Below are 26332 nucleotides of genomic sequence, written 5' to 3' on the forward strand. Positions count from 1 at the left end.
GTTATTCAAGGAAAGTTAGATATTAAATACTTATACAGCTTCACTGAGTAACTTAATTCCTGAGTAACTATTAAACTGATCACATATGTATCTCAGAAACCTCAAGCTGGGCCTCTGCAGACTTTGAATTGAGTTGAATTAGCTTTGTTGTCACATACTCAAATGAGTATAGTGTAAAGTTTATAAGTCGTCACTTACAGTGCCATCTTAGGTGCATGGTACCCAGGTACAATCCTTAATTACAGAATAGAGACTTGAAGAAAAATTACATTACTGTTATACACAGTATGACCATAGGACAGAAAAAACAGGAAGCAAAGTTAAAAAGACAAACATTATAATCTGTCTCCAATAACTCTCCGCAGCAGACCAGTGCAGGAGGCTTTCTCATGGTTTGACCACTGACTGCCACCATGCTCCTGCACCAGGCCACTACTCCCACTCCGCACTAGGCCACTGGTCATTAGCATCTCTGTTCCGGCCACTGGTCATTAGCGACCCTGCTTCGGGCCATTGACATCCTCACTCCGGCTGCTGGTGTCTTCGCCAACCCTGCTTTGGAGGCTGCGGCTGGGTGTCCAAGGCTGAGAGGAAAGAGGGAAGAAAGACTTTACACCCACCATCCCCTGACCCGGGACCCCTTGAGACTGGTCTCCTCCTTCCTAATGGACTCCTCTACTGTGCTTTGGACCCAAAAGCCCCTCATCCCCTGTGGGACTGGACCAGACTCACTGCTTTCAGACTTGACTCGATACTACTATTTTCCCCACCCAAGTCCAGCCCTGACCCATATCCCTCCCCTCCACCACCCAGTGGACCCAACAATGGAGTTGACTTGACAGTCACCCCACTCGCCTGTCAGACCCTGGCAGATCCCACTCCCCACCCCTGCAGCCCTATCTGACCTGACAGCCCCACACCATCAGATCCAACTCCCTACCACAAGATTCATCTGGACTCACTAGCACAGTCCGCCCCTTCTCCCCGACATTTCCCTCCAAACCCACTCAATGCCCCAGATGGATACTGTTTTCCCATCTGGACATATCCTAAACACTCCATTACTTAACATGCCACCTGGCACCCTGGTTGTCTACCCACTTGCCACCTTACACCCTTCCCACAGCATCCCACCAGCCTGACATTCTACTCTCTACTCATTTAGCATCCTATCCCTGGTACTCCTGTTCACCTGGCACTCTATTTAACTGATACCCTGCTTAACTGGCATCTACCCTTTCTTCATCTGGCATTCTACTTACCTGATACCTTGCTGCTCTACTCAGCCAGGACCCTACTTATCTTGTGCCCTTGCCTCTTACCCATCTGAATCCTACCTTCCTGGCATCCCAAAATCAGGCTTAACTTATGTACTTACAGTTTGACAGAATCTTTAAATGTCAGACTTCTGACTGAACGGTTGTATTTATCTTCATAGGAATAGAGATAGTTCCTTTAGCTTCTCAAGTCTGTGGACATTCAATATGGTTTTGGCACTTCACTGTGTTCTACTCACCCATTCTCATAACCCTGCACTCTGGTAGTCAGAAATCTATCAATCTCTCCTCTAAATGTACCCAAAGACTGAGCCTCAAAGCCCTCAGGTAGAGAATTCCAAAGGTTAACAACACTCTGATTAAAATAATTTCTCTTCATCTCAGACCAAAGTGGAATTTCCGTTATTTTTAAATTGTGTCCCGGGTTTTAACTTCGCCAACCTTGGTAGTTTCAATTAGATCACTTCTTATTCTTTGAAACTCTAACAGGTCTGTGTATGAAAGAACTGTCAGAATGGAAGTATGGTTCTGCCTTTCTGAGAGTACCCTGATTAGAATCTCCCCTCAGAAGTACAGAGCTTCTCTCTTTCATTTTTGAAAAAAGACCAGAATGGCAATCTGTCATTGTCACTCCTCAGAAAGTCTGTCCTAGAACTGATGCTTGATACAACTTGTGGTGGTAACTATATTTAATCATGATGAAAATTATATTGCTAATTTTGAAGGACAAGAAAATTACTCTGCAATTATTAGGGTACATGAGAGGGCTGACTTCTCATGTTGCGCAATTTTTGGATGACTATGATATCGAAGTTAAGAATGTGAACACTGATGTTCTCATTCTCGCATACAGATTGTGTAATTGTGGAAATAGTTTAACCTCCAGAGGAGAAGGATAACACTGATGATGACATTGATGATTAAGTAAAGAAAGTATCCTTAGAAAAATGTGCAAATATGTATGAGGGTTAGGTCCATATCCTTGAGTAATGCAACTTCATGACAAAACAAGAGATAAAAGACAAAAAAAACTGCAGATGCTGGAATCCAAGCAGGAGGCTGGAAGAACACAGCAAGCCAGGCAGCATCAGGAGGTGGAGAAGTCACCATTTCGGGTGTACCCCTTCTTCAGGACTGGGGGGTGGGTGTAAGGGGAGCTGCAGGTAAAGGGGGTGGGGTGGGGTTCAGGGTGGTGAGATGGGGATAGATAAACACAAATAGAGGTTACGCCCTGGTCGGTCGAGGGGAGGAATGAATCTGGTCAATGGCTAGAAGGAAGGGTCAATGAGAAAAATGGAAGGAAGGGGGGTGATTGGTGGGGAGAATGGTCACAGGACGCAGTATGTCAACTTGCAGAACGTTTCAGAGAACATCTCTGAGACATAAGCATGAAACAACCCCACCACCTTGTGGCCGAACACTTCAACTCTCCCTCCCACTACGCCAAGGGCATGCAACTCCTGGGCCTCCTCCACCGCCAGATTCTAGCCACCTGACACCTGGAGGAAGAATGCCTCATCTTCTGCCTTGGGACCCTCCAACTACACGGGATCAATATTGATTTTATCAGTTTCCTCATCTCCCCTCCCCCCACCTTATACCAGATCCAACCCTCCAATTCAGCACTACCCTCTTGAACTGTCCTACCTGTCCATCTTTCCACCTATCTGCTCCACCCTCTGCTCTGACCTATCAGAATCAATCCCCACCTTCATCTACCTATTGCATTCCCAGCTACCTTCCCTGCAGCCCCCATCCACCTCCCATTTATCTCTCAGCTCCCTTGGGCCTCCCCCACATTCCTGATGAAGAGCTCATGCTCGAAACATCGCCTCTCCTGCTCATTGAATGGTGCCTGACCAGCTGTGCTTTTCCAGCACCACACTTTTTGATAGTAGAAGCTTTTGCTTTATTGCCAGATTTTAGGCATTATACTTAGAATCATAGAATCCCTACAGTATGGAAGAAAGCCATTCGGCCAGTTTATTCCATGTTTACGCTTCAAAGAGTATCCCACTCAGACCCACCCCCCAACCCTATCCCTGTTATCCTGTATTTCCCATGCCTAATCCACCTAGCCTGCACATTACTGGACACTATATTACCTGAATAGTTTTTATTACTCTGCATTATTCTTGTCTCTTCATACTAACCAATCAATGAGGTGAATTAGCAAACCAGCCAAATGAAAATATACAGCATGTAATTAATAAATGTTATTAGAAACAGAACATGTACTGATTACAGAACTGTTATGCTATTCCAGGTGCAGGAAAAAAGCAGAAAGGTCAAATGGATTACTGATTTCATCCTCATTAATCAGTACAACAAATTCCTGATTGGAACATGGTATGAACATTTCAAAAATCTAAACAGAATGTATAGAATGTTTCATCTTTGTGTTAATATATCTTTCTTGTGATGCTTCCTTCAATGTACCTTCAGTGCACAAACCTTTGTCTTTACAAATCTTTACAAATGCTCATTAGTAAAACTGGGACTTTTAAAAAATCTGTCTCTTACTATCAAGGTGGAAAAAATAAGGAGGTTACTTCAGCAAACTTGTGCATATCTCTGAGCTATACATCAAGGATCTCATTGAGTAGACAAGTGTTAAGCCTCTTGGTGCAGAAGTGATTTGTCTTATTAAAGATGAAAATAGGGTTATACCCTCATAAATTGGTACATGGCCACTAAAGACCAGAAATAAATAAATAAATAAAGATCTATGGGTTAACACAAATTCTAACACTAGAATAATAATCATTTTGAGAACTCCAGAAGTAGTGATGTAATTTTTTGATCTAATTGAAATCTTTGGTTTAAATCATTATAATCTATTGTTACAACCAGTCCAACACTGAAGTTCTCAAATTAATTGTGGTTCCTGACGAGTTACCTCAAAGTTTCTGTTTGGGAATGAGGTAACTGGCTCTGCTTGGTTATTTGCTGGCCCTATCAAGTAATGGGAAGGATAATTTTAAAAGGATCCATAATGGACAACTTTCTCCCAAACGCAAATGAACTTACGAGTTAAAAGGAATCAATTTAACCTGCTATTCTTTAATACACAAAAATATTGTTTGTTAAAGCATGAGAAGAAATAGTAATGTAACACACATGGACACAGATTACGAATAAGAGTTGAAAAAAGAAATATGGATCAATCTCTGAATTATTAAAGAGAAATACTTGAACTTGGTGGTCGCTGCAGTGAATGCTACCAGTAGCATTGATGTTGATAATTGAACAGTCGATTATGAGATTTTTGTCTTTGTAGGTTGATGGAAATTCTTGATTCCTATGACAATGGTTGACAGCACTTAGAGTGAAAGAATCTTTCCACTTTACCTGCAATGCATCCCCCCCCACTCTACTTTTTATTTGACCACCACCATTTTATTGTGTCAACCAATCAACAATTAACAAACACTGCTCACAAAGGTAGGGAAAGAGAAGTTGAATCAAAAACAACAGATACCTGGGAACACCTGCACATTCCCCTTCAAGCCACTCACCATCCTGACTTGGAAATATAATGCTGTTACTTCATTGTCACTGGGTCAAAATTCTGGAATTCCTTTCTTAAAGACATTGTGGGTCAGCCTCCAGCAAGTGGACTGCATAAGTTCAAGAAGGCAGCTCACCATCACCACCTTTTCAAGGGCAATAAAGAACAGGCAATAGACACTGGTCAGGCAGTGATGTCCACATCCCATGACTGAATTAAAAAAAATGATTTTGGAGGTAGAGATAATGTAACTCACATCCAATATGGGGAAGTGCAACAATAACAAAGAGAAGAAGGAAGGATAAATCATGGAGTTAAATCAAAATGGTACTGGAGGGGAGATAATGCACTCTAGCCTTCACTGTGCTGAAGGCAGCATCCAGTCCTTTTTTTAAAAGCCACATGCAAATCACCCATTTGACACAGAATAGATTACAAGCACAGCCCACCAAGACAGTGTAATGATAATAAAAACCAAAAGGGAAAGGCCCAGCTGTGAACCACAAAGACAATGACCTCTCAACTCTGGAGCTGTTCTGAAGCTTGACTTAAATGGAACTGCATTTCTATCCATGACAGTATGGTATGTGGTAGGTGAGTAAGATTGTAGTTGATGAATACTTAAGCTATGTATGCTGGGGGAGGGATATGCAAAATGAGAGGGCATGTTGAGGGTTAATTGTAGACTCTAAGGGTGGGTCTTGGGGTGGGGTGTTACGTCGTGATTGTGGAGGAATTGGGGGCTAGATGAGGTGGGTGTTCATGTCTGTTGGCAGGGTTTCTGGGATTCAAGGTGACAGGGATATAGGTCAGGGGTGGAGGGTGGTGGGTTGCCTGAAGGAGGTCAGGAGGTAATTAGATTGAAAGTGGAGGAGTCATGGGAATTTTGATCATTGGTGTGGGTCTTTCGGGTCCATGGAGTGCAGTTTAGGTTGTCGGGGGGATGGTGATGGTGGTGGTGGGGGGTGGGGGGGGGGGGGGGGGGGGGGGCGCCATTGGGGTTGGTGCATTAGTAAGTGGCAGAGTGGATGCTCATTGCTGAGTCAGTTGCTAGTTGAATGGTTACCAGCATGAATACATTTTAAATGCTCTTCTCAAACTTTAACACAAAGTTGGGGACATTTTCAGAGGGCAGCTGACTTTGAGGTAATTGCCCGTTACAAGTTTCAACATTGTAGCCGGTTCTCAAAGAGTCAATTGCCTCAGGATTTCTGCGTGGTCCAACATACATCTCCTGTCTGTACTTGAGCAATGTACTTCCAACTACAAAATCTGGGCCATTGAGTCTGGAGATACACTTGAATGGAAAGACCAAGGTTCTTCAGATATTGGCTTCTTGCTTCACTTCAGGGCTGGTGGGGAATCACAGAATGCCTGAGAGAAATCCAAGACAGCTAACTATTATTTGGACAGGACCACAATTCAATTGGTGTCCAGCATTAGTAGAGGAGGCTGGATAAGGAGAGAAGTATTATCATATGGTGGAGAAGGAGTTTCTGCTCCTTCCAGTTTCCACATTCAAGATAGTGAATTAATTTAATTTTGCTTTAGTTTCATTTTTTTTTCTCTAAGGTGAGCACTGACTTAAAGTGGAGAAGTTTAAAATAATAACTACAACATCAATAAAATATATGATTGAAAAGTAAAACAAATCATAATAAACTGTAGTAGATTAATAATAATCAATTTCTCTGAACTGTATGGTAATTAGTAGCCATAATATCCTGAATACTTTACTTCGAAGAACATCAATAATTAAAATTTTAAAGCAGGTTATATTTTCTTCCTAGTGATAGAGAAATCCGTCTGTATGAACTGTCCAATTTTGAACCATATTGTCAAATAATTGGCCTTCAGTCTGTGCCTCTTCGACTAGACTACAGGTAATATTATTTATTGCTACTTAATATAAATGTAGATATGGATTTGCTCAATTTATTCCATTCTTTACAGGTCACCATCACAGTGATTGCAAATCTCATTAAATCCTAGAATAGTGTGAGTAGAGTCAAAGAGATGTACAGCATGGAAACAGACCCTTTTGGTCCAACTTGTCCATGCCGACCAGATATCCTAAATTAATCTAGTCCCATTGGCTGGCATTTGGTCTATATCCATCTAAACATTTCCTATTCATATACCCATCCAGATGCCTTTTAAATGTTGTAATTGTACCAGCCTCTACCACTTCCTCTAGCAGTTCATTCCACGCATGCACCATCCTCTGAGTGAAAAAGTTACCTCTTAGGTCCCTTTTAAATCTTGCCCCCTCACTTTAAACCTATGCCCTCTAGTTCTGGACCTGGGGAAAAGACCTTAGCTTTTCACGCTATTCATGCCCCTTGTGATTTTATAAACCTCTATGAGGTCATCCCTCAGCCTTCAACACTCCAGAGAAGATGGCCTCAGTCTATTCAGCCTCTCCCTATAGCTCAAACCCTCCAAACCTGGCAACATTCTTTTAATTTTTTCTGCACCTCTTCAAGTTTAGCACATCTTTTATAAAGCAGGGAGACTAGAATTGAGTGCAGTATTCCAAAAGTGGTCTAACCAATGTCCTGTACAGCTGCAACATGACCTGTCAACTCCTACGTTTAATGGGAGACAGTGAGGTTTGCAGATGCTGGAGATCAGAGTTGAGAGTGTGTTGCTGGAAAAGCACAGCAGGTCAGGTAGCATCCGAGTCATTCCTCATGAAGGGCTCCGGCTCAAGACATCGATTTTCCTACTGCTTGGATGCTGCCTTGGATGCTTCCAGCAACACACTCTCAACTACTGCGTTTAATGCACTGAACAATAAAAGCAAATGATATCAACTGCCTTCTCCACCACTCTGTCTACCTGGGACTCCACTTTCAAGGAACTATGAAGATAATAATACATGGCAGAAACTAGGCCATTCAGCCCATTGAGTCTGCTCTGCCATTCAATCACAATAGATAGGTTTCTCAACCCCTTTTTCCCACATTCTCCCCGTAACCTTTGATCTGCTTGGCAATCAAAAACTTACCTATCTCTGTTTTAACTATACTCAATAACCTGGGCTCTACAACCGTCTGTGGCAATGAATTCCACAGATTCACCACTCTCTGGCTAAGAAGTTTCTCCTTATCTCCATTCTAAAAGGTTTTCTCTTTACACTAAGGCTGTGTCCTCGGGTCCTCATCAATGGAAACCTCTTCCGACTGTCCACTCATCCAGGCCAGTATTATGAAGCTGCACTCCAAGGTCTCTTTGTTCAGCAACACTCCTCAGGAACTTAGCATTAAGTGATTTTCCCTATCAAAATATAGTATCTCACATTTATCTGGATTAAACTCCAGCTGCCGCTCCTCGGCCAATTGGTCCATCACTTTAAAGTCCCTTTGTACTCTGAGGTAACCTTCTTTGCTGTCCACTGCACCACCTATTTTGCTGATATCAGCAAATTTACTAACAATACCTCCCATAATGACATCCAGATCATTTATATAAATTACAGGCCTGCAGACTGAAAAGCAACCCTCCACCACCAGCCTCTGCCTCCTATCTTCTCGCCAATTTTGTATCAAAATGGCTAGTTCTCCCTGTATTCTGTTTGATCTAACCTTGTTAACCAATCGAACCATGTGTACCTTATTGAACACCTTACAATATCCACCACTTTGGCTTCATCAATCTTCATCATTTCTTTAAAAAGTTCATTCAAGTTAGTGAGACACGATTTCCTACCCACAAAGACATGTTGACTTTCTGTAATCAGTCCTTACTTTTCCAAATACATGTAAATCCTGTCCCTCAGAATCCCTTCCAACAACTTGCCCACCACTGATGTTAGGCTCACCGGCCTTTCCCTAACCTGTTTTCTTAAGTATTGGCACCACGTTAGCCAACCTCCAGTTTCCTGCACCTCACCTGTGGCTATTGATGATACCAATTTCTCAGCAAGGGCCCCAGCAATCACTTCCCTAGCTTCTCACAAAGTTCTAGGGTACACCCGATCCGATCCCAGGGATTTATCCACCTTTATGCATTTTAAGATGTTCAGCATGTTCTCCTCTATATTATGGCCACTTTTCAAGATATCGCAATTTATTTACCCAAGTTCTCTCACTTCCATATCTTTCTCCACAATAAACACTGATGCAAAATAGTCTTAGTATCTCACCCATCTCCTGCTGTTCCACATATAGGTAGCCCTGCTGATCCTTAAGGGACCCTATTCTCTCCCTCGTTACTCTTTGTCCTTAATGAAGTAATATTCAGATTTTTAGGGAACGAACTGTGTCAGAAGGGTTACAAAATATGATGGTTTATATTGCTACTGTACTCTGAAAATAACCATAAAAGCACAACCCAAATATAGAGTCATAGAGTCATAGAGATGTACAGCATGGAAACAGACCCTTTGGACCAACCCATCCATGCCGACCAGATATCCCAACCCAATCTAGTCCCACCCGCCAGCACTCAGCCCATATCCCTCCAAACCCTTCCTATTCATACACCCACCCAAATGCCTCTTAAATGTTGCAATTGTACCAGCCTCCACCACTTCTTCTGGCAGCTCATTCCATACCCATACCACCCTCTGTGTGAAAAGGTTGCCCCTTAGGTCTCTTTTATGTCTTTCCTATGCCCTCTAGTTCTGGACTCCCCAACCCCAGGGAAAAGACTTTGCCTACTTACCCTATCCATGCACCTCATAATTTTGTAAACCTCTATAAGGTCACCCCTCAGCCTCCGATGCTCCAGGGAAAACAGCCTTAGCCTGTTCAGCCTTCTCTGTAGCTCAAATCCTCCAACCCTGGCAACATCCTTGTAAATCTTTTCTGAACCCTTTCAAGTTTCACAACATCTTTCCGATAGGAAGGAGACCAGAATTGCACACAATATTCCAACAGTGGCCTAACCAATGTCCTGTATAGCTGCAACATGACCTCCCAACTCCTGTACTCAATACTCTGACCAATAAAGGAAAGCATACCAAACGCCTTCTTCACTATCCTATCTACCTGCGACTCCACTTTCAAGGAGCTATGAACCTGCACTCCAAGGTCTCTTTGTTCAGCAACACTCCCTAGGACCTTACCATTAAGTATATAAGTCCTGCTAAGATTTGCTTTCCCAAAATGCAGCACCTCGCATTTATCTGAATTAAACTCCATCTGCCACTTCTCAGCCCATTGGCCCATCTGCCACTCCTCAGCCCATTATAAACAGATAATTAAATATGTTCTGTTCTGCTTTAAGAAATATTTGAAGGTCACCACTAACTTCTCACATGTACAGTCATGCCTTGTGAGTGATGCTCATGTGAGAACACAGAACAGAACACAGAATGTTACAGTACAGGCCCTTCGGCCTCAACAACTACTTGCATTTATATAACACCCTAAATAAAATACAGCAAGGTACTCCACAGGAATGATATAAAAATAATTGAAACAAAGCCAAATAATGTATTCGGATGGGGAATCAAGACTTTGGTTTCACTATGGAGGATAGTCAACATGGCTTTGTGCGTGGAAAATCATGTCACTAACTTCATTGACTTTTTTGAAGAAGTAACAAAGAGAATTGATGAGGGCAGAACAGTGAATGTGATCTGTAGGACTTTAGTAAGACATTTGACAAAGTTCTTCATGGTACACTGGTTAGCAAGGTTAGATCACATGGAATACAGGGAAAAATAGCAATTTGAATACAAAACTGGCTCAGAGGTAGAAGACAGGGTGGTGGTGGAGGGTTGCCTTTCAGACTGAAGGCTTGTGATCAGTGGTTTACCACAAGCATTGGTGCTGATTCCACTGCTTTTTGTCATTTATATAAATGATTTGGATGTGAAGGTAGGAGGTATAGTTAGTAAGTTTGCAGATTACACCAAAATTGGAGGTGTTGTGGACAGCAAAGAAAGTTAGAGCTGAAAATGTGTTGCTGGAAAAGCGGAGCAAGTCAGGCAGCATCCAAAGAGCAGGAGAATCGACGTTTAGGGCATGAGCCCTGCTTCAGGAATGAGGAAAGTGTGCCAAGCAGGCTAAGATAAAAGGTATGGAGGAGGGACTTGGGGGAAGGGTGTTGGAAATGTGTTAGGTAGAAGGAGGTTAAGGTGAGGGTGATAGGCCGGAATGGGGGTGGGGGCGCAGAGGTCAGGAAGAAGATTGCAGGTTAGGAAGGTGGTGCTGAGTTCGAGGGTTGGGACTGAGACAAGGTGGTGGGAGGGAAAATGAGGAAACTGGAGAAATCTGAGTTCATCCCATTGTCTCAGCCTGCTCCTGCCCCACCGAACTCATCTCTGCATGCCTCGACACTGTCCTGTCCCCCTTAGTCCAAGAACTCCCCACCTACGTTCGGGACACCACCCATGCCCTCCACCTCCTCCATGATTTTCGCTTCCCCGGTCCCCAACGCCTTATCTTCACCATGGACATCCAGTCCCTGTACACTTCCATCCCCCATCACGAAGGACTCAAAGCCCTCCACTTCTTCCTTTCCCACCGTACCAACCAGTACCCTTCCACTGACACCCTCCTTCGACTGACTGAACTGGTCTTCACTCTGAACAACTTCTCTTTCCAATCCTCTCACTTCCTCCAAACCAAAGGAGTAGCCGTGGGTACCCGCATGGGCCCCAGCTATGTCTGCCTCTTCGTAGGATATGTGGAACAGTCCATCTTCCGCAGCTACACCGGCACCACCCCCCACCTTTTCCTCCGCTACATCGATGACTGTATCGGTACTGCCTCGTGCTCCCACAAGGAGGTTGAACAGTTCATCCACTTTACGAACACCTTCCACCCCGACCTCAAATTTACCCGGACCGTCTCAGACTCCTCCCTCCCCTTCCTAGACCTCTCCATTTCTATCTCGGGCGACCGAATCAACACAGACATTTATTATAAACTGACCGACTCCCACAGCTACCTAGATTACACCTCCTTCCACCCTGCCCCCTGTAAAAACACCATCCCATATTCCCAATTCCTTCGTCTCCGCTGCATCTGCTCCCAGGAGGACCAGTTCCAATACCGAACAACCCAGATGGCCTCCTTCTTCATAGACCACAATTTCCCCCCAGACGTGATCGACGATGCTCTCCACCGCATCTCCTCCACTTCCCGCTCCTCCACCCTTGAGCCCCGCCCCTCCAATCGCCACCAGGACAGAACCCCACTGGTCCCCACCTACCACCCCATCAACCTCCATATACATCGTATCATCCGTCGTCATTTCCGCCACCTCCAAACGGACCACACCACCAGGGATATATTTCCCTCCCCCCCCCCCGCCCCATCAGCGTTCCAAAAAAACCACTCCCTCCGTGACTCCCTCATCAGGTCCACACACCCCACCAACCCAACTTCCACTCCCGGCACCTTCCCCTGCAACTGCGAAAAATGCAAAACTTGCACCCACACCTCCCCCCTTACTTCCCTCCAAGGCCCCAAGGGATCCTTCCATATCCGCCACAAATTCACCTGCACCTCCACACACATCATTTACTGCATCCGCTGCACCCGATGTGGTCTCCTCTATATTGGGGAGACAGGCCGCCTACTTGCGGAACGTTTCAGAGAACACCTCTGGGACACCCGGACCAACCAACCCAACCACCCCATGGCTCAACACTTCAACTCCCTCTCCCACTCCACCAAGGACATGCAGGTCCTTGGACTCCTCCATCGCCAGACCATAGCAACACGACGGCTGGAGGAAGAGTGCCTCATCTTCCGCCTAGGAAACCTCCAACCACAAGGGATGAACTCAGATTTCTCCAGTTTCCTCATTTTCCCTCCCCCCACCTTGTCTCAGTCCCAACCCTCGAACTCAGCACCACCTTCCTAACCTGCAATCTTCTTCCTGACCTCTCCCCCCCACCCCCATTCCAGCATATCACCCTCACCTTAACCTCCTTCCACCTATCGCATTTCCAATGCCCCTCCCCCAAGTCCCTCCTCCATACCTTTTATCTTAGCCTGCTTGGCACACTTTCCTCATTCCTGAAGGAGGGCTCATGCCCGAAACGTCGATTCTTCTGCTCCTTGGATGCTGCCTGACCTGTTGCACTTTTCCAGCAACACATTTTCAGCTCTGATCTTCAGCATCTGAAGTCCTCACTTTCTCCCAGCAAAGAAGGTTACCTCAGAGTACAACGGGATCTTAATCAGATGGACCAATGGGCCGATGAGTGGCAGATGAAGTTTAATTTAGATAAATGTGAGGTGCTGCATTTTGGAAAGGCAAATCAAGGCAGGACTTATACAATTAATGGTAAAGTCCTAGGGAGTATTGCTGTGCAAAGAGACCTTGGAATGCAGGTTCACAGTTCCTCGAAAGTGGAGTCACAGGTGGATAGGATAGTGAGGAAGGCATTTAATATGCTTTCCTTTATTGGTCAGTGTTTTGAGTATAGGAGTTGGGAGGTCATTTGGCTGTATAGGACATTGGTTAGGTCACTTTTGGAATGTTGTGTACAATTCTGGTCTACCTCCTATCAGAAGGATGTTGTGAAATTTGAAATGGTTCAGAAAACATTTACAAGGATGTTGCCAGGGTTAGAAGGTTTGAGCTATAGGGAGAGGCTGAGTAGGCTGGGTGCTGTTTTTCCTGAAGTGTCAGAGGCTGAGGGGTGACCTTATTTGGATAGGGTAAATAGACAAGGTCTTTTTTCCTGTGGTGGGGAGTCCAAACTAGAGGACATAGCTTTAGGGTGAGAGGGAAAAGATTTGAAAAGGATCTAAGGGGCAACCTTTTCATGCAAAGGGTGCTGCATGTGTGGAATAAGCTTTCAGAGGACGTGGTAGAGGCTGGTACAAATACAACATTTAAAAGGCACCTGGATGGGTACATGAATAAGAAAGGTTTAGAGAGATATGGGCCAACTGCTAGCAAATAGGACTAGATTAATTAAGGATATCTGGTCGGCATGGACTGGTTGGACTGAAGAGTCTGTTTCCTTGCTGTACATCTCCAAGATTCTATGAAGTGTTAGTAAAGTCTCAGAAGAAAGATGAAGGATCAGAGATTTTTAGGGAGGAAGTTCCAGCGTTTAAGGCCAAGGCAGCTCAAAGCATGGCCTTGAATGATGCAAAACTAAACTTGGGGATTCACATGAGGACAGAACTGACAAGAGTTCAAATGACATCAGAGGGCGGGGGTTGGTGGCATAGGGCTGAAGAGGTGCCAAGGAGTGACAGATGAAATAATGGAAAAGGGAAAATGATTTTAAAATGAGGCTGGGAATTTGAAAATTAAGGTCTTGCAGATTTAGGAACTCTAAGTCATCAATTAGACAGACAATGGGTGGCTGGGTCATGATTGAACCTAGGATTCAGATAGCGATATTTTGTAAGTTCAAGTTCATGAAAGGTACAAAATGGAACATTAACTATGAGAACACTGAAATAGTCAAGTCCAAAATGATCAAAGGCACAGATAAAGGGTTCACATCCCAAAAGACAAGGCAGTGTTGTAATGGTGATGCTACTGATGTAGAATAAGATATATGTCTGTAAATGATATGTTGGTGATTAAAAACTCATCATCTGTCAAATGTGACACCATGTATCATGTTTATGAACAGTCTGACTGAATACAGAAAATGAGAGCTTTAGATATTCAGTAACTATCTAATCAGCAGGGAAGCAAGTTTGTGACAGGGATCAAGGACAATGGTTTTGGTCTTCTCAATGCTAAGTTTGAGGAAATTTCTACTTATTTAGTGTTAGACATTTGACAAAGAGTATAATGTATCAGACAGTGAAGGAGTTAAAAACATGTGACAGGGTCCCACATGGCAGACTGCTAAGAAAAGTTAAAACACATGGGCCATTGGGAAATATGTTGAGTTGGCTCCAAAATTGGTGCAGTGACAGGAAATTAAGCGTAATGGTTAATGAATGTTTTAGTGAACACCAGTTTTGTTCCACAGCGTTCAGCTTCGAGTCCTTGCTTTTTATGATACTCAATGATTTAGCCTTAAATATGGGAGGAGTATCTGTGATGACACAAAAATCTGCCTTGTACTTGATAGTTGGGAGGATTGTTGCTGACTGCAGAGAGATATTAATGTATCTGGTTGAGCGGAGCAGTCATAAATGGAATTCAATCCACAGAAATGAGAGATTGCATGTTTGGGGAGGGCAAACAAAGCAAGAAATATGTGAGAAACAGGAGGATATTGAGAGGAGTAGAGGACATGGGAAATGTTGAAATGTATACCTAACTTGTCCAGGACAGGTAGAAAATGTGGTAAAGAAGGCATATGTGATACTGTCCTTTATCGAGTGTGGTAGTAAATGCAAGAGCAGGGATACAATGCTGGAACTATGCAAGAGACTGGTTAGGCCAAAGTTGGAGTTTGTATACAATCCTAGTCACACCATTGCAGGGAGCACAAAGTTGATCTAGACAGAGAAAATATAGAAGATTTACAAGAATATTACTCGGGCTTGAAAATTGCATGTACGAGGAAAGATTGGATATGCTGTAGTTATTTTCTTTCGAGCACAGGAGACTGAGGGGTGACTTAACCAAGGTGTAGAAAATTGAGAAACTTGGATGGACTGATAGAGAAGACCTGTTTCCCCTGGCAGAAATGTTAGTTATCAGGGTCACAGATTTGAAGTGATTGGTAAAAGTGTTAGAGGACTCATGAAATCAAATAGTAATGAAACCAAATGGTGGTGACATCTGGAATTCATTGCTCAGTTTGATGGTTGAGACCCAACTCATGTAAAAGAAACCTGGATTTGTACCTAAGTGCTACAATCTTTAAGGCTATAGATGAGACGCTCGTCAGTGGCATTAGAATGGGTGGCTAATTTATTCAGCCAACACAGACACAATGAATTGAATGGCTTCTTTTTTGCTGTATCCTTTCTATGGTTCTGTGGAACCAGGTGGGAGCAATCCTACTAAAATAAATGTTGCTGGAGGATGTAGGCAAATATGTCAAAGGCTGCAGCATTGTCAAGAAGATGTTGGGTGGTAGAGGATTGTTATTTACCACAGTCAACTAGGCTTCCCCTTCCCAAGAATTAATTTTTAATAAGTTATCTGGTATGGCTATTATATAGTGTTATATATGTTACTGTGGATTGGAAATAAATGAATACATGAAGTGGTTCACTTACAACCTTTATATATATTGTTACAATACAAAGACAGATAAATCAAAATCAAATCTGTCACTCTATCCTTGTTTTTGCAAAATAGTAAAATTAAACTATTCAGTGGCCCACAAAATTTATCCAGTGGTACCAATCCTACCAGACCTTTTGAATAGCCATTACCAGATTTAGAGTCTAACTGATACCAGACACCAGGTTTATACTTTGAATGAAAGATTTAATTATTTATTAATAGCTTTAGCAGATCAAAGCTAAGCAGCAAGGCCGTCTCATTAATTTTTTTAGATTAGATTAGATTCCCTACAGTGTGGAAACAGGCCCTTCAGCCCAACCTAGACCCATTTCCCTTTGACTAATGCACCTCACACTATGGGCAATTTAGCATGACCAATTCACCTGACCTGCATATCTTTGGACTATGGGAGGATACCGGAGCACTCGGAGGAAACCCACGCAGACATGGGGAGAACGTGCAAACTCCACACAGACAGTCGCCCGATGCTAGAATTGAACCTGGTGCTGTGAAGCAGCAGTGCTAACCACTGAGCCACCGTGATATGATTTAACCCAAACTTACTTTTAATCTATCCCACAGTCTTACAAACATTTACACCAGACACAGTTAAGGGATAAATCACAAGAAAAAACATATAAATGAGATGTAACTAGCCAGTTACTTAAGCAGTCTCCATGATTCGTAATCTCACAGGCAAATAGGATTGTATCTTGCTTGGTTTCATGAGGGCACTGGTGCATGCAGACAGCTTCCAGTAGGTTCCAAGCAATATTGATTTAATACTTATAACTAAGATTCTATTTTTTTAACTTTCAATGAGTTGATATGGGAAGATAAACAGGGAGCAATCAAATCTCCATCCTATAGCTTTTACAGACACAGTCCTTCTGAGTTAATTGCAATTCAAAACAAGTTCAAACTCTGGGTTTTTTTTAGACTGACTGGCACCATAACTTCTTCTGAGGCCCCAGTTCATATTCAAACATCTTCCATCTGATTCAGCATAACACTTCTCTAGAACTGAAATGCCTGTAGAGCACTTTTAACAAGGATTAATTGCAAAGAACATTCAGACCTGATCTTATAAACAAATAACAGTTGTTTGTTCTCTTTTAAAACCTACAGCTGTTTAAAGCCCAAAGGTCACCTTCAGCTCACAGTTCACAGCTGCAAACCAAATAATGAAACAAAATAATGAAACATCAGACAGGCTTCTAACAATATATTGCTTTCTTTAGTTCCACAGGCAATGATGAAAGTGTGATTCTCTATGGTGATGATCAGGTATGTCTTTAACATTTAAATATTTCAAGTTTTGCTTTTGAAGATTTATTCTTCATTACCCAGTATTTCAACTACAGTGCTTGTTATGATCAGTTGAGTTGATCAAACACAATGGGGCCAAAACCTTGTTCTGCCTTAGTGGCATAATATGTTGGAGATTTCCACTTTTGACTGTACTGAAGTATTTTGGGTCAGGATAGGACCACAATAATATTGGCAAGGCTTACTTATAAGGCTCTATGGAAAAGAAGAGGCATGCAAAATAAAATGCTATATGGCTGATGCTGGTTCTAGGAAATAAGACTAATTGGTCTGTCCTTTACAGCAAATTATATCCAGGCAGTAGCATATCTATAGTGCTGTATTTTTCCATGCTGTGATTACAACCTGGAAATCCTGTTGAGCTCCATTTCTAATGCTGATGTGTCCTGTGTGTCAATCTCAAATTGGCATATTGGTCAATGAACAGTAGAGAGACAGGGCTCAGGGAATTCTGTACCGAATTTGTTCGTCTTGATTGCACCTACTTCTCATATTATCTGAGATAAATGGACACCCTCCCAAACACCATCACAAATTGAAAAGCAGTGAGATTTTGTTTGAGTGCTCATTTCCAGACTCCAACAGCATTTCCATTACCATTAGGCCTCCTAAGTTCAACCTGAGTCTCAGGATACTAATGGAGCCAAGCATTTTTGGCCCTAGACTTTTAATGGATGCAAATAGTTTGTTTTATTCAATCATGTAAATATAGAAAATCCTTCTGCAAGATACTTCACTTCTAATATTTTGAAACTTTATGTCTTTACACTTTCTCAATTTTCTGTTCTTGTCTTTGCTAAGCCTAAAAATGGCAATTCTTGTTGAGACACACTTATAGAATCCCAGCAGGGCTTTTTCCTCTGTAACCGATGACAGTTCATTATTGGTCATTTGATCACTGATAGACTATTTGATTATGAGGGCATCACCAAGCTATTAATGTCCTCACTGTAATATACATAGCATAGTAATGCCCATCCATATTGAAATAATAGTGAAAGGGGCAGGAATCGTATTGCATTTTTTGACAATTTTCTGTTTTGGAATATTATGACATCATGGAGGTCCAGTAGGTAGGAGCTCTTAAAGGGACAGTGAAGTTTTGCCTGGATTTCAATTTTTGTTTTAGTTTATTAGGTGGGTTGGTAGTTGGTGGCAGACGAGCTGGGTGGAAACAATCATTAGAAGTGGAATTTGCAAAACATCAACAGGACAAAATAGCCCAGCAATTTGTTGTAACCATGCCTGCTTTTCAGTAAACTGAATGCCTATATGTACAGTGTGTCAGGCTGAGTACATGTAAACAGTCCATGTTGGAAGTGTGTTGTTTATTACACCATTAAAGGCTTCTTTTGGATTCACTCCTTGGCCGGTGTAAATAAGACTCGAACATCAACATCAGAGTCTCTTCACAAAATATGCTAGTAACCAATTACAGCATGCAACTGGCCTATTGCTCTGCATTCTCAGTTGTTTGGTAGCTAAGCCTGAAAGGGACTGCTGAAGAAAAGTCATCTAGAAAGGTAAATTTCAGATATTTTTCTTACCTTATTGTGGAACTGGCAAGAGGAAGGCGTCCATATTGCTTTCACCACTATCGTTTGAGATTACTGGGAGCAGAACACTCAGTCATTTCTTGTCACATGGAGCAAATCAAGTTGGCTGAAGATTGGCATCTATATGGTCTAAGAAGGTCTCAGGTGGAAGCCAAGAAGAAACATTTTCTCAGTTGGCTAAACAGGTGAAAATGTATTTACATCAGATTCGGCAGATCTGTAGAGCTTTGATATGATTTATTGATGATAAGATCATTTCGATCTGCATGTGGTATGCTATCTCTGCTACTTGGCATGCGTACTGGTCTATGCTGGAACTTCACCATATTGGTACCTCATTTTTTAGATACATCTGGAGTTGTACCTGGCATATTTTTCTATACTCCTCAGTGATCCAGAATTAGCTACCTAACTTAATGGTGATAGAGCAACAAAGAATTTCCAGGCAATAAGTTTACAGATTATGGTGAGATGTAATTTTACTCCTAATTGTAAACCTCATGCATGCAAACATGCATGAATTGCCAGATCTGATCTTTATCTATCTCACTTAGCACAATGATTGTGCCATGTGACACAATTCTGAAAACAAGAACTTGACTCCATAAGATCTATGTGACGATTGCTCTTAGCAAAACTGTCATGTTGGGATGCATCTACAGCAAGTAGATACAAGTAACAATCATTGCAAGGACTGTGGTCATGTTGGCTATTCCCTTGTTTAAGTTTTCTGCTATCACCTGCTGAAAGCTCAGCCTGGCAACAATATGATTCAGATTTTAGCCAGCTCAATCAGGAACAGTGTTCACTCTTGGTGACAAACACTGAAGTTCCCTATCTGGAGGACATTTATGCTTTATTACCTCATCCAAGTGATGTTCAGCATGGAGGAGTACTGATTCATCAGCTGAGGGAAGATAGTCATTGGTAATCATTGCATTCATGCCCTGTGTCTAAATTGAAACTACAAACCTTCAGTGGGTTTGGAGATAATGGTGAGGGTTCCTTTAAACTGTTTAACCTTAAACAAAACAGCAAGTCCTGTGTTTTAAAATTCTGTGCTAAACTGTTCAATTTTCAAGAAAACGAACTCTATTTTGACTATTGCAATCATTGTGAAAGCTATTATAAAATTGTTATTTATGATTGGTACTTATAGAGTGTGATAGGAGGCTAGTGTGTTACAAGAAATATAAAATCTATTTTTCACAGGGATGTGTCAATATCTTGCTCATGTCAATGATGGGGGAAAGCCTGAGGTAAGTGAAACAATTTGTTATCAGAAACAATAGGCTGAATTTTCCCATATTTTTGCTAAGTGTAAATTTCAGGGAGTTTCATGGAAGGATTCCCTTTGTGCATTCTGGTGGCTTTTCTCACATAATTCTCCACAGCTTGCTTTATTAAGTATGTTTCTCATATTTATAATACCACTGCCATGCAAATTTTTGCTCAGTAGAGGTGGAAGTGGTTGCTAGTATTGGGACCTTCTGGCGTTCAAACTGTGGGCACCATGTTTAAATGCCACTTGTGTACCACTTCAAATATTGCATGCCAGGAACTACCCTTTGTGTGTTGGTGTACAATTTGAATTCAGCTCTTTTGTCCACATTTTCATCAGAGCTGAGTTAAGGTCTGGATGTGTGGCACCCTTATGGAACCCAAATGGAGCCATGGTAAGCAGGTTATTATTGAGTAATTGCTGTTTAGTGGCACCTTCTATCATTTTGATGATTGACAGTAGACTGATTGGCTGATAATAAATGTATTTGATCTGTTCCACCTTCCATGGAGAGAACACACTTGCCAAATAGAATCATAGAAATGTACAGCATGGAAACAGACCCTTCGGTCCAACCCGTCCATGCCAACCAGATATCCCAACTCAATCTAGTCCCACCTGCCAGCACCCGGCCCATATCCCTCCAAACCCTTCCTATTCATATACTCATCCAAATGCCTCTTAAATGTTGCAGTTGTACCAGCCTCCACCACATCCTCTGGCAGCTCATTCCATACTGCATGAAAATATTGCCCCTTAGGTCTCTTTTATATATTTCCTCTCTCATCCTAAACCTATGCCCTCTAGTTCTGGACTATCCGACCCCAGGGAAAAGACTTTGTCTATTTATCCTATCCATGCCCCTCATAATTTTGTAAACCTCTATAAGGTCACCCCTCAGCCTCCGACGCTCCAGAGACAACAGCCCCAGCCTGTTCAGCCTCTCCCTGTAGCTCAGATCCTCCAACCCTGGCAATATCTTTGTAAATCTTTCCTGAACCCTTTCACAACATCTTTCCAATAGGAAGGAGACCAGAATTGCATGCAATATTCCAACAGTGGCCTAACCAATGTCCTGTACAGCCGCAACATTGACCTCCCAACTCCTGTACTCAATACACTGACCAATAAAGAAAAGCATAGCAAACACCTTCTTCACTATCCTATCTACCTGCGACTCCACTTTCAAGGAGCTATGAACCTGCACTCCAAGGTCTCTTTGTTCAGCAACACTCCCTAGGACCCTATGCAGCACCTCGCATTTATCTGAATTAAACTCCATCTACCACTTCTCAGCCCATTGGCCCTTCTGGTCCAGATCCTGTTGTAATCTGAGGTAACCCTCTTCACTGTCCACTACACCTCCAATTTTGGTGTCATCTGCAAAATTACTAACTGTACCTCTTATGCTTGCATCCAAATCATTTATGTAAATGACAAAAAGTAGACGTTCCATGTTTTTTGGTGGCTGCCAATGTTGCAATTATTGGCTTGAAATGTGTGGTTGGTTTGGAGCACAGGTCTTCAGTGTGAAAGTCAGGGTATTATCGGATCCACAGAAGAAGGCTATTTGGCTCATGGTGTCTGTGATGGCTCTCTGCTAAACTAGCTCACATTGTCCGAATCTCCACTTTTTGCCTGTAGCCATGCAATTTTTTTCTCTTGAGATAATTATCCAAATTTTTTTGTAGGCCTCAATTGAATCTGCCTCCACCACAATCTCGACCACTGTTTCTGCTCCAAGAGACATTGGACTAGATTTTCGTATAGTCAGGAAGACTCCACCGGACCTTTTGAAAATGAGATGAGGGACTGGATTTGGAAATCCTGTCCCTCTTTCTTATTGTGTGCAGTTCTGGAATCCACATTATAGGCCAGATGTGGTTACATTAGAGAGGTTGCATTAGAGATATTGCTTAGTCTGGAGGTTCTTAGCTATGAAGAGAGATTGGATAGACCAGTGTTGGTTTCCGTGGAGCAGAGGGAACTGAAAGGGATGGGGAGGTAGTGGTGGACATGGGACATGATTGACATATATAAAATTATGAGGGTATAGACAGGAAGGGACATTTCCCTTGAAAGAAGGATCATTGACCAGGAGGCATAGATTCAACATGACAAGCAGGAGATTTAGAGGGGATGTGAGGAAAACACTTTCACCCAGAGGGTGTTGGAAATCTGGAACTCACTGCTTGTAATGATGGTAGAGGCAGAAACCCTCACAACATTGATGGCGTATTTAGTTGGGCACTTGTGATGCCTAGGCATACAAAGCTTTGGGCCAAATGCTGATAAAGGGGATTGGAATACTTGAGTGGTTGTTTTGATCAGTGCAGACTCAATTGGCCAAAGGGCCTTTTTCTGTGCTGTAGATCTCTATAACTCTGTAATTGGAAAGGACATGGCTCACAGAGGCAAATTGGCAATCTGTTTCGCCAACAGATACTTGGCGATCCTGGTGGTTGCCAACAGGTGTTAGGAGAGCCTGGTGGATGTGGTGGTGGAGAAGAGGACCATCCTCTTTTCACAGGGTCACAAGTGGAGTCTATGGCACTGCCCAATGTAGTCAGAGATAGCAACTTGGGTCAGTGAGGTGTCATCATTCTGAATGAAAGCACAGCAATGCCACAGGTGAATCAACTTCTGCACTCTGTAAGTATATGTCCTCCCAACTTTTCTCTCTCTCACATTCAGTCTAATTATTCTATGGCACCTGTCTTCTACCAAGATACATGGTCTATCATTTTCACTATTGCATGCAGCGTCTTTCCTCAGTGACTAAAACACATCTGAAACTACTAACCTTTCCTGCGTTCAGCTCTTCAGTAAATTGATAATGGGAGGATAACCAGAGAGCAGACAAGAGTTCCTTCTTATAGCTTTGGCAGCCACAATCCTTCTGACAAAAAAAACACTGATCAAAAATCAGTCTCTTTTTTTTACAGTATATTCTTTGTTAAACTAATTTGTATATGTTAGCATTCAAACAAACACCTCTCTGGAGTCAAAACATCTGTCGAGTCTTTGTTACAAGAATCAACTTACAATTAACTATTTTAGATTGTTATGTAATGTGTAATGATGTAGGATTAATAAAATATCTCAGAGGTGATGATCCTCTAGCAATGGCGATTATAATATAGTAGAATTTCAGTTTCATGTAATGGGGACCAATATGGGTCTCAAACCAGTATTCACAACTTAAGTAAGAGCAAATACTGGTTATAAATAATGTGTTGTCTAAAACAAGCTGGGAAAAAAAGTCAGTGAATGAGCAGTGGCAGTCATTTAAGCAAATATTTCACAGTGCTCAGCAAAACTTCATTCCAATCAATAAGGACTCAATGAGGAGGATGAATCATCCAAGGGTAACAAGGCATTATCCGACCGAAAACTAAGTCACACAAAGTGGCAAAAAAATTAGTTGTAGACCAGAGGATTGGTATTTTTAAAGGATCCAGCGCTGAATGTCTAAAAAGTGATTAAAAAGGGAGAAAATTGATTATGAAAATAAATTGGCAAGAAATATAAAAACAAATAGTGTGAGCTGCTGCAGGTATATAAAGCAAAGGGAGTAGCTAAAATAACCCATGGAGAACGCAACTGGGGAATTGATAATAGGAAACAGGGTAATTGCAGATAATTTAATCCAATATTTTGCATTGATCGTAATTGTGGAGCATCCGAAAGATGTCAAATAAGAAAGGCTTTAGTGAAAGTAAAGATCATGCAACAGCCTCTATCACAAAGGATAAAGTATTTGATAAAATTATGAGACTAAAAGCAGACAAGTTGTCAGGACCTAATGGGCAGTGACCAAGGGTTTTCAATAAAGTTGCTGCAGGGATATTGGAGACATTTATCAAAATATTCCATAATTTACTGAATTCCAGGAAGCTTCTAATGGATTGGAAAACTGCTAATGTGATGCTCCTGTTCAAGAAGAGAAGGAAACAGAAAGGAAGAAACTTTTGGCCAGTAAGCTGAACATATGTTCTTGGGAAAGTGTTAAGAATCAGTTATTAAGGAAGAAATAGCAGGACATGTAAAAAGCTTAATGCAAGGACTTTCCTCATTCCTGAAGAAGGGCTTATGCCCGAAACGTCGATTCTCCTGTTCCTTGGATGCTGCCTGACCTGCTGCGCTTTTCCAGCAACACATTTTCAGCTCTGATCTCCAGCATCTGCAGTCCTCACTTTCTCCTTAATGCAATCAAAGTCAACATTGTTTTTTGAAAGGGAAATCATATTTGACAAACTCGCTAGAGTTCTTTGGGGACATAGCAAATGGTTGATAAAGGGGAACAAGTACATATAGTGTGTTTGGATTTTCAGAAGGTATTCAGTAAGGTTCCAACTTAAAGGTTATTGAACAAAATAGGAGCTTGTGGTATTGGGAGTCATGTATTAAATGGATTAAGGATTAATTGACATACAGAAGATCATGAATTTGGATTAATGGTTCTTTTTCAGGTTGCAAAGACATAACTAGTACTCTGTCTCAAGGATCATTCCTATGGTCTCTTTTCTTTACTATCTATATTACTGCTGTGAAGGAGGGGGCAGAATGTAATGCATCCAAATTTGTTGATGATACAAAAATAGGTGGGAGGACATGGAGTGATGAGAACATAAGGAATCTGCAATGGGATATAGTTTGGTTGAAGTGAGTGGGCTCAACCTTGATAGATATAGGAAAATGCATGTGTTTGTGCATTTTGGTTAGAAGAATCAAAAGGCAGACTGTTATTTAAATGGAGAGAAACTATAAAACGTACAACACAGAGGAGTCTGGATGTTCTTGTATATGAAATATACAGGTGTAGCAATAAGATGACAAATGCAATTTTGACCTTTATTGCTAGACGTTGGTGCTTAAAAACTGGGAAGTCTTGTCAGACTGCATAGGGTGCTGGTGAGATCATACCTGGGGTACTGCATACACTGTTGGTCCACTTATTTAAGGAGACTGTTCAAAAGAGATTCATGAAGGTGATTCTTGGGATGAGGTTATTTTATGCAGAATGCCTAAACAGATCAGTCCATTATTCATTAGAATTTAGAAGAATGAGGGATGATCTTATGATATACTCAAGATTCTGAGAAGAGTTTCCAGTAGTAGGAGAGTCTCAAACTAGGGGCATAATTGCTGAATAAAGGGACACTCATAAAACTGAGATGCAAAAGAATGTCTTCTCCTAGCTGGTAGCGACTGTCTAAAATTTTAACCCTGGAGAGTTGAGGCATCTGAATCACTGAAAGCATTTAAAGAAAAGGTAAATAAGTTTTGAAATTTTAGGGAGTCGACAACCATGCTGAGCTGGCACAGAAGAGGAGTTATGGTTAGGAACATTTCAGGCATGATCTTGTTGAATAGCAGGGAAGCCTAGATGGGCCGAATATCCTACTGTTGCTCCTGTTTCTTATAGCTTTACATTCAATGTCCTTATTTTTCCCCTGGGAAGATTACTGCCACTCTCTCAGCTCTTCAGTGCTCATCACATCCCCTTGTCACCTGTTCATATTACAAGCATTTTGGGATTATATAATACAGTCTGGGATGCACTGAAAGCCTGCCCTAACTTCCCACCAAGATTGATTCAAGCATCAGAACTTCATTTTGAGGAGGTCTGTAATCTCGTGGAGGAATGTGTTGTATCTAAACTCAGCCACAGTCAGGGGCTTCCGTCATGTAGTCATCAGAGTTAGTCATCACCTCAGTTCCTAGCAGCCATCCCTGCGAGGCATCCAGCTGTTGGGATGAAGTAAAATTAATCTTCATTGTGGAGCACACTATAATCATCCCAAAGATATCAGATAAGAAAGGCTTTAGTGAAAGTAAAGATCATGCAACAACCTCTATCACAAGGGACAAAGTATTTGACAAACTTAAGAGGCTAAAAGCAGAGTTATCGGGAAGCTGCTATGGCAGGATCCATTGGTGATGGTTCCATTGATCCAAATGGTATTATCAGAAATAAAAGAGCTTCTTAGCAGTGTGACTGGTTAGCAGTTCAGTACACGTAAATGATACTTCATGATGTCACTTAATATAGTCGGACATTGATATCTGCAACAAGGAGGAGCAGGGGTATCTCTAAATGGAATTCAGACATATTAGACCATATTTAGATACATGTAGCTCAAGCCAGATCCACATAATTGTAGTAGAAAATTAAAGTATGATAAGACTAATGAAAACATGCCCCACAACCTCCAACTACTGCAGCACCTAAGAAAAAGTGTTTCAAATA

General features: G+C 42.0%; 1 protein-coding gene across 1 annotated transcript in view; it reads left to right on the plus strand.

Moving 5' to 3' along the window:
• The first annotated feature begins 6634 nt into the window (after positions 1–6634).
• LOC122539249 (cilia- and flagella-associated protein 337-like) overlaps positions 6635–26332 on the plus strand; it is a 118904-nt gene continuing 99206 nt past the window's right edge. The window contains exons 1-3 of the mRNA XM_087980089.1: positions 6635–6671; positions 17154–17199; positions 20010–20056. Of these exons, the coding sequence (XP_087836215.1) occupies positions 20031–20056 (26 nt within the window). The 5' untranslated portion in view covers positions 6635–6671; positions 17154–17199; positions 20010–20030. The remainder of the gene's footprint in view (positions 6672–17153; positions 17200–20009; positions 20057–26332) is intronic.

Source organism: Chiloscyllium plagiosum, unplaced genomic scaffold (genome assembly GCF_037043375.1).
Source record: "Chiloscyllium plagiosum isolate Xiang-an unplaced genomic scaffold, Cpla_swu_hap1 HiC_scaffold_36, whole genome shotgun sequence".
NCBI lineage: Eukaryota > Metazoa > Chordata > Chondrichthyes > Orectolobiformes > Hemiscylliidae > Chiloscyllium > Chiloscyllium plagiosum.